The following is a 9986-nucleotide window of genomic DNA, read 5'->3' as shown; positions in this document are numbered from 1 at the left end:
TATAGTGTTTAAGCAATCGAGAAAAACTGTAAAACCAAATAACAGAACTTTAATCTTTTGCTTTATGCTTACTGCAGTTTTATAATCAGCCTTTTTTCTGCTTTGTTTCCAGTTTTCAAGCTCCAGTTTAAAGTTGAGTTTTTTCTATTAGTGCATGTCTGAGGAGGCTGTCCCGTACACACGAGGGCTTGGCTACAGGGCAGCTCTTTGTGTGTTACTTCCCCTTACATTCTCTGTCTGCGGAGTTTATCAGAGCACGCAAACCTGTACATCATTACATTCTGAGCTACAACCTCACTGCTTCACCTCCTGTGAGACACTCTCTAAAAAGTGAAAATGGGGAAAATTAATGGATGCATCAAGTGCATTTTTATTTTCTTCAATGTGCTGTTTATGGTAAGTCAAAACGTTCTTTCTAATTTAATTTTAAACTTTAAAAAATATTTTTGTGTTTTGTTCAGTTTTCCAGGACGATTTTACGTACGTTATGTTATAGAGTAGAACAGAATAGAGTTTATTTCAAATATGTAAATATAACTAAAATAACAAGAAAAAACTTTGTAAAAAACAAAAACAAACAAAGTAAAGCCATGAAGTTGCTGTGAATAGCTCCTACTCCTACATGCTAAAAAAAAGGATGAACTAGGAAAAAATACCTTCAGCTTTAACTAAAATTGTTGTACTATACTAAAAAAAACAAAAACAAAATATGATCATCAAATTTGATCATATTAATGAAGACATGCTTCAATGTTCAAAATATTTTTCCAAAACAGCAATCAAATACAAATGTGGTTAACTGCTCAGCTCAGTAATTTCCAGTAAAAAGCCCCCCCCACACACAAAGCAGAAGAAAACAGGGTCATATTTCACTCCACCAGCCAACCACCGAGCAGCTTCTCCTCTCCTTTGTTAATTATTTTTTTTAGCTTACCCTAATGGAAAAAAGGCAGGGTGGGGGAAAACAAGGTGGAGTTTGAAGAAGCTGTTTTTGCTTTGATTAGCCTTTTAACGTCTTTGTAGTAAGAGAACTAAAAATGATTTTAAAAAATACAAAAAAACAATGAGCTTGTGCAGTCAAACAGAATAAAATGAGAAATGTGGTTTAAAAGATAATTAATTTTCAATTTTTAACACAGAGGTTTTTCTTTTTATTCATACTTATTGATTTTATTTCCATCCATTTACACAAAACATGCAAACAAACAAACATTTACTTGTAATAATGTTTTGAAAAAACAGTTTTTAAAATCAAATTACATAAAACAAAAATCTTATATTAAATTACTTTTAGAATAATAATAGCCTGGGTCTGGAACAGTTTCAGATCCATGTTTCTTGGGTGTTTTCACCAGCCAGGAAACATGCCTAGGCCTGAGGAAGTCTCTGATCAGGTTTTTAGCTTTGTCGCCCTCAGGTTGTGCAGTGTAGAAGTGACAAAAGCTCTTAACGGTTGCATGCAGGATTACACATCTCAGGAAGAGAGATTGTGTAACCTAAAATGGCTGACATGCTTTAAAGGTGTAAAATGGCTGAAGCGCTGAAATGTGGCAGGTTTTCCCTGGCTGAACCATGCAAGTTTCAGTTTTAAAATAAGATAATCACTTTTTATTATTAATTATGTCTTAGTGCACTGTTTACAAAGCCTTTATTGTAAATGTTTTTTTAGCACACTTAGTCCACCATACTTGGAGCTTTAATTTTGTTAAACACAAACTGAACACTGTGATTCGGTTTCCACAGATCCTGGGATGTGTGCTGATTTACTTGGCAGTAAGGATGACTGCCATGGCTGCGCAGGTAAACATCAACTACATCTCTGTTGACACAGAATAAAAGAAAGGCGAATGATATTTTTTAGCCAAAAATACCTTCAGTGGAATTGGGATTTCCACAGTGATGCTTTGATTATTCAACGTGTTGATTTTATTAGGCTCATACATACGGAGCTTAGAAAGAAAGCCAAGCGGAAATATCATGATTATATGTCACCCTTCAACAAAGAACTAAAATCACAAGGACCACACTATTTAAATTTCTTTAGTCTGCCTACAGACACTTTTGGACTAATCAGTATCATAAGTCTGTTTTCACTGATATTAGTTCATGTGTCCAGCTTTGATACCACTCTCAACTCCCTGCCGTTGACTGTCATAACGTAGCATAGGTAATAGAGAACAGCTACTCCTCTTGTGGTTAACCTATGAAAGCCCAACCATAAAAACAACTCTCCCACTCCAGATGTTTTTTCTTCTGTTCTTACATAAACCATGTGGCCGTCTTCCTGTCAAAGTCTGGAATAATAAATCAGGTCTGGCTTTAAGCCAGAATAATTCCCCCCTTGCTTAGTATCTATTTTCGGTAAACACTCACTGCAAGTTGTGTTTTTAATTTGCCTTCATCAGGTGATACAATAATCAAGTGTTTATCTGTGTTGACTTAATCATGAACCACTCTTAAAGTCATGACAGGTTATGGTTGGATCTTTGTTCTGTACTGATAAGAAAGAGTTCTATAAAAACAGAGTTCAGTAATGCTTTGAAACAAACACTCAAAAGACAAAAGCAGCTGGTTTGCATTGAGCCCCGAACCAGATTTAGTCAGGACATGATGTGTATACAATAATTCTCTAAAAGCACGCACGTGAAATGGAAAACACTCATTTTGAAATGTTTAGATTCAGCCGACGTGAAGGACTCGGCGTGTTTATATAGAATCAGGCAGCTGTCCAGATGTAGTGGAGGCTCTCATTTCTGCTCTTAACACAGAACAGATGCTGCCTGGGGGAAGTTAACGCTCTCACAACTCATTTTCTCTGTAACAGTAATTACAGCTTGGCTCTGACAAAATTGTCAAACCAGAAACACAGAGCTTTTAATGGAGTACATGTTTTGGCTCATTGTTGTCACTAAATGAAATAGTGTTTTTTTGTTTGTTTATCTACAGTTTTTTTCTCTTTTTTCTCCAGTTCATTTCCAGGACTTGTAATCAGGTTTTACAGTCATATCCTGTAGCCTGTGAGTCTGGCAGTCATCTGGGGGATAACAGTCTCCACGATGTTCATTGTTAATGAGTTGAAATTTGATATCCATATATATGCTCCAGTATGAACCAGTTTGTGTTTTTGCCCTACACAATGTATTTCAACTTTCTGTTATTGTGTAACAAAAGAGTAGTTTTAATATCAATAACCATTTTTAAGTTATATATTTTACATAAACAGTTTTCTATAAACTGCCATGTGCAGAATGAAATCACATTGCTGCTGGAAGGACTGGAGCAGCAGAAAAGTGCTCAGTGCATTATGGAAAGCAGCATAACTGAGAGATGGCTCACGGTCACCTCATGCACCATAATTATAATCTTAATCAGAAAGGAAAGTTTGAGGCTTTAAAGCAGAGAGGATGTCTCCACTGATGTCTTTGCCTGCTGATCTGCTTTTGGTGTGTTCCACAGCGCTCCCAGTGGACAACCCTCACATTTTACGTCATTTTAAAAATGACTAATCCACACACTGCTGTCTTTGCTTCACAGAACGAAGACTGTGACTACAACTTTACAGTTTTATAAATGTCTGTTAACACTGTCTGATTCGACCTGTTCTTTACTAAAACTTCAGTAAATTTGATGTTGTGCTAGTTAAGCCTAACAACTGCAAATTTATTCTAACCCGAGAAGGTACTACAGTGGATGGCCTCTTCACTGAATGTGACTTACTGGATGGTCCTGGCATGGCCTGGTTTAGGTTTTGAAATGCTTGCCTTATGATCTATGGTAGCATGGCTAGATGGCACAGATATTAGACTCAATCTGATGTGAACCAGAGATTCATGTCTAGCATGTTACTGATAACTGTGTTTGCTTTTGCTTATTCCAAGAAGTAAGGATCAATGCAATGTTTGTGTTGTTTCCTGTTCTTTCTCGAGCAGTTGTCAACATTTGGTATGCCAGGCTTGGGCTGGTCATGGGTTTTTGCCATTGGTGTCCTTGGTGTCTCCTCCCTGGGAATCTACGCTGCCTGCTCTGAGAAAGCCCTCGTCCTCAAAATAGTAAGTACAGGACCCCTGCATCAAACAAGATAATGATGTGATACCTGTTTATTTTTTGTTGCTTTTAATTTCACAATGAACAAAACAAGAACAAAGTGATGATTCTTTTAATGTTCTTAACATTCCTTCATGCACAGTTTGCAGGATTTATGGGCATTGGAATGATCATCATGATGATTTTTGGCATTGTTGTAGCGGTCCAAAGAAACCAGGTGATCTCTTCTCCTCTCTGCCTGTCCAATAATTTTTCTTGATGCAAGTTTTTTTCATCACATTTTCTCTCTTTCTTTGTATTACTTTACATCTGTGTTTCTGTTACAGTTACTACTGTTATCTAGTGGCCTTCCTTTTCTGTCTGTGTCTGAAATAAAAATAAAAAAACCCTTGCCTTTCTCTCAGCAACATAGTTTTAATTATTTATTCCTTTTTTTCTTTCCACCTTAATAACACTATCACACACATTAACAATTGCCTGTATTAATGAATTGTCCTAATTGGACATGACCATAGGACCTAATGGATAGTATGGAAAATATTAGTAATGTTTCTTGTGGGAAATTCATCAGTGAATTAAAAGAAGCCAGTAAATAATTTTAGAAATAGAATTTGTTTTCTTTTCTACTTTAATTATTCTTGTTTTTGGGTATTCATTCATTGCATATTTGAGATTTTTGTCCTTCTCTGTCTGTCTTGTTGATAATATAGCTTCTCATCTGTTTACCGTGATACTAAATATATTCTTTTTTTCTTTGCAGACAAAGACTATCTTCTACAGTACCTCTAGTGAACTAGCAGAGCCCTACATGAAAGAACCATCCTTGAGAGATATGCTTGAAGCCTTACAGCAATCTGTAATGTTCTTTGTACTATTAACCTGATGACAGTAGAATCAAATAGAACAGAATAGCCAATATAGCCAATATAGCCAGAATAGCGAGGATACAGAGGGTCATGTCCAATGTCTGCTCAAGTGTGGTGAAATCCCAAATTTACTTGTACAAGTAGTCAATACAGGACTTGCAGGTAGTGATCTGAATAGCAGTGGTACTGGAAGGGCTCAGAAGTGATCAAGGACCAACCCTGATAGGGGAGATCAACCAAATTTGTTTAATTTGAGACTAAAAGAAAACTAAATGAATGAGATGTAAAATTTGTGGGGGTAGGGCCAAATAAGTGTATACTTCTGTCTATTCCTTTTCAAACAAAAGAATGGAATGATATGACAAAATGATGGCAAATATACACGTTTGAAATAAAAATGAACTGGACTGAACTGAAATTTTAGTCAGATAATATTTTTTTCTTTTTATGCTTGGTGTCAAGTAACTTTTTGACTCCACCTTACACAGAAAACCTTTTATTAATTATTTTTCGACTGAATTGTTTTTTAATAATTACATTATAGTTACTTTATTGACACATTTACATTAGTGCAGAACTTCATTAAGTATTTTCAATTATTTGAAGTCATTCTCTTATGTGTTAACAGATGAAATGCTGTGGAATAGTGAGCGCTAACGACTGGGGTGAGGAAATTCCCAATTCCTGTGAATGCAGTCCTTCAAATCTGGGATATGAAGGATATTCCTCATGCAAAACCAGACCTCAGGTTAGTTTTGTAAAATAAAACTGGATTTTAAGAAAAAAACAAAGAATATCAGGAAATGACTAATTCTGCTATCTACACTAATGGTGAAACAACTAGTAGCTTAGTTTTCCAACATCCAGAAGAAGAAACTACCATCACAACTAGAGATTGACAAGGTACACTGCAAATGCTACGGCAAGGGGAAGCCAGAAAATTAGGTCAGGGGGGAGATATCATCATCTCCACCCTCTGGATTGGGTACCAAGCAAGAAGAACAACTGCTACATTGAAGGCGAGAACAGCTCACCGGGTCGATTACCAAGGCTATGTGAAATACCCTCTGAACAACAAAATATGTGAATACAGCACTGTGGGCAATCCCTACTGTGACCATAACCAAAACCAATCGATCTACTCTCTGGCAGCAGTGATCACTGAGCTCCCTGGCTACAAGATGAACAGCCACAAGGAGCAGTACCCTCCATCGAGAAGGAGACAAGAGGCCAAGATCAAGGTAGCAGAAGGGAGTTAGCAAAATATCTGAGCTGCAGAAAGCTGTGATGAAGAAGGTGCCTAACAAGTACTGTCCATACCTGATGCCTAGAAAACTGACAAACAAAGACTCACAGCCTTGGCCAGCCACTTGAGGAGGTATACAAGAGAGATGCAAGGCAGGAGAATTAACCAGCTGTTCTCCACAGAACCATCTAAGGCGTGTGGCAGGGGAACAATGTGAGAACAGCACCACCAAGGCTAGAAACAGAGCAATACTGGAAGAGCATATGGAAGAAGGAGACAACACATTACAACAATGCTCAGTGGCTAGTGGGACTAAGAGCAGACCACAGCAACCTCCCTGAACAGGATCCAGTAACTATCACCGTGGCAGACACCCAAAGTCTTGAGCAATTAAGAGTTGTGCCTGGCTCTGACATAATATACACCTCCTGGCTAAAGAAGCTTTTTGCGTGAAATTAGTGTCAGATTGTCACTTTGAAATTACAAGTTGAGTAATTTTGCAGCCATCCATTCCACATTGACAAATGTAACTGTGTTTTGCCCTACAGTAATTTATATTTTATAATATGTATCTGAAAGTTAATAATGAACTGTTTCTATTTGAATACACAATATCCTCTTGTTTTCTTACAGGGAACCAGAGGCCCACAGCAAGTCTTTGCACAGGTATTTAATTCCCCAACCCCTATCAGCTAATCCAAACACTACAGTCTGCCATTCTGATAGATTTCCATGTAATAACTATCTTCCATTCTCTTCTGCAGTCCTGCGGTGACGTCATGTTTTCGTTGGTAGACATTTTCTTGAAGATCGCTTTGGGCTTCTTCTTTGGATTTGCTGTGACAGCAGTAAGCTTCACTGTTGTTTTCATTTATTGTCACAGGTTATCACTGTATATCACTGTGACTCCATTGTTCTTTAAGATCTTATTTTATTTTAAAAAAATCTTGGAAATAAAAACTCTTAGTAGCATTTCTAAGATGCTTTTTCAGACATTTGCTAGAATCTTAGCTTATTTGCATACATGATTACATTTTTGTTGCTAAATACTGTTTAATGTTATTAGTGTTCATTCCTTAGTAATGTTGTTACTGTACCTTCAAGGCTTAGCCTCACTCTATCAAAGAAATGTGAAAAAATAAAAATAAAAACTGAAAAGGGAAAGCCCAAGAAAAACAGACAGTTCAACTGCCAAAACCTTTGGTCATGACTGCATTTCCAGTGGATATTTGCTGGTAATAATTCTTTATGATTAACACAAGTATGGGCGCAATAGTATACGTGAGTTATTTGCATGTTGACCCACAAAACTACATTCCAAGTTCCCATGTTAATTTGCTTTTTAAATTTGATTTTCAGATGTGATAAACCCATGTTTTATTTACAATAAAAAACAAAACATTTAAAATATTTAAACTGAGAGGAATGATATTTTCTTTATCCTTTTGCTTTTAAAGGTCTGTTTTTTTGTTGAGCCACACCACTGTCAAGCACTGAGACATGAATCCTTCTCAAGTGTGTCGACTATACATCATTGTGTAGCACATAAATACAGGTAGCACGTTGACCGCTTTATTAGCAACAAAGCTGGTAATTCCTCTTCAGCTTCTGAGTAAAAGCTAGTAATTGCCGTGTTGGAGCTGCAGCATTTACATCATTGTCATCCTCAGCGGGCTTCACCACCAGTGCTGTTGAACTGTAGTTTTTTAATATTATCGCCTACCTTTTTTGTGAACTAACCCCCTGTTCATCTACCTGTCTTTATAGCTACTGGGCCTGCTTATTACCATCTTCATGATCCATCAGGTCCAACGTAATGACACTGGAGGAGGCATTGCCATGAAAGGCTACTGAAGAGAACCACCATGCAGCTATGTCCTCTGATCATCAACCATTGCATTAGGTGACCACAAGAGAACTCTCTGGTCAGGACATCACCTCTTTTTTTTTACTTTGATTTATGAAAAAAAACTAATGTTTGCCTTGAGAGAGAGCAAACAAATGGCAATGTGGCATGCTGCAGGATTTTATTCAGGACAGAAACTGCTGCCTTTCTGTCCAGCTTTCCAATGTACAAAGCATAGCTTAGAAAGCAAAACATTTTTTAAAGCCTTATGTCTCTTATGTGTTATGTGATGGTATGCAGTATTCTACACATCTTATGTAGAGACCTTTTAATGAAAAGAAGTTGAACCTCTAAATCTGACTTTGATAAACCGTGGAGGCTGAAGTTGTTGAGAATAGGAAATTTTTTCTGGTTGCATTAAAAACAATGAAAACTCCAACTAAACTTCACTAGATCAAAACAAAAATCAAAAACAAACATCCAACTGTGTAGTTGAAATTGTTTGGATTGTTTGGCTGTTTTGTCCTTATGTATGACATTCACTGAAGAGGTTAAAGAGTTGTTTAGCTTGAACTGATTTTTTTTAGATTACATTTAAACATGCACTGATTTGTCCCCTGGTTAAGAACAAATAAGTAAATATGAGAAGTGAAAGACTGATTCCTTCTGTTTCTGAGATAGGGTCAATAATCTAAATTATTATTACATTCAAATTGAAGTCAAAACCTCTTTGGGTTAAAATGACCAAGTCAGAATGGCACTTAAGCTGTCACCTGCCTGTGTTTGTAAAGTAAATGATAAAATAGTAAATGGCCTGTATTTGTATAGCGTTTTACTTAGTCCCTAAGGACCCCAAAGTGCTTTACACTACATTCAGTCATCCACCCACTGGTGATGGCAAGCTACATTGTAGCCACAGCTGCCCTGGGGCGCACTGACAGAGGCGAGGCTGCCGGGCACCACCGGGCCCTCTGACCACCACCAGGAGGCAACGGGTGAAATGTCTTGCCCAAGGACAAAACGACTGAGACTGTCGGAGCTGGGGCTCAAACCAGCAACCTTACGATTACAAGACGAACTGCCAACTCTTCAGCCACGATCACCCCATAAGAAATATAAAACAATGAATTCATATAAATTTTAAAACTGTGTTGTTGTTGTTTTGTATGTGGGAAGCACTTGAGTCATCATAGTTTAAGGTGAAAACTGTCTTTCTGTGGTTGTTCTACGGTTGAATTGTAAAATCAGATTTGTCCATTTAAGGTACACTTGTGTAACTGGAGCGTATGTGTACTAGAAAATGACTAAAAAATTACTTATCATAATGTCATGTATGGTGATAAAAGCTAAGTGACAAACAGAAAAATAGATCATCCACTGACAGAAAACTCATCTGTCATTAAAATGGAAAAAAGAAAATGTATTGGCAGCACTTTCTAACAGACAGTTTTGCATTTTGCAGCTCTGTTTCCTGCTCATTATACAGAAACTGCCCCAGAGGTAATTGAGTGGTAATAATTTAGAAATTACCACATTATTCCAGTCCTGTTTTGTCTTTGTTATCCTGCTATTACCATTTTATTACAGAGCTGCATTTCCATATTATTATGGCTTAGAATTGAGATCACGATTTTCTTTTCCAGTATAAATATTTATTGCACTTATTAACTGCACATCAACTTCGTAACAGTTGAGACTGAACATAAAAACAATAAATAAACATAAAAAACAAGAAATGTCTCACGTTTTTCTGTTGCCGCAAAATGTTGTACTGCTTGAAATTCTGTCTCCACCGTTGCTCGACGCTGCGTGTATAGAGCAGGTAGTGCCACAATAGAAAAATAGTTGCTGGACGGCACTGTGTAGCGTTTGTCTAGGGTGTTGATCATTTTCCTAAATCCCTCGTTTTGCACAGTGTTGATGGGAGCCATATCTTTGGTCAGGAAATAAGTGATAGCCTCCGTAATTTCTTTGTGCCTGCGGG

At 37.2% G+C, this 9986-nt stretch overlaps 1 protein-coding gene across 1 annotated transcript; it reads left to right on the top strand.

Moving 5' to 3' along the window:
• Positions 1–283: 283 nt before the first annotated feature.
• On the top strand, positions 284–9673 carry LOC146614927 (tetraspanin-8-like). The gene is made up of 9 exons (XM_085375805.1): positions 284–396; positions 1744–1800; positions 3930–4049; positions 4187–4261; positions 4805–4900; positions 5539–5658; positions 6790–6822; positions 6921–7004; positions 7924–9673. The coding sequence occupies exons 1-9, from the start codon at positions 337–339 to the stop codon at positions 8008–8010; spliced, it is 732 nt and encodes a 243-aa protein (XP_085231931.1). The 5' UTR covers positions 284–336; the 3' UTR covers positions 8011–9673.
• The last annotated feature ends 313 nt before the right edge of the window (positions 9674–9986 follow it).

The sequence above is a fragment of the Diplotaxodon limnothrissa genome, linkage group LG17, assembly GCF_057381915.1.
Source record: "Diplotaxodon limnothrissa isolate DT_005_m linkage group LG17, D_limnothrissa_male_GT1.1, whole genome shotgun sequence".
Taxonomy (NCBI): Eukaryota; Metazoa; Chordata; class Actinopteri; order Cichliformes; family Cichlidae; genus Diplotaxodon; species Diplotaxodon limnothrissa.
The sequence above is the reverse complement of the archived record's forward strand: the minus strand, read 5'-3'. Positions and strand labels throughout refer to the sequence as shown.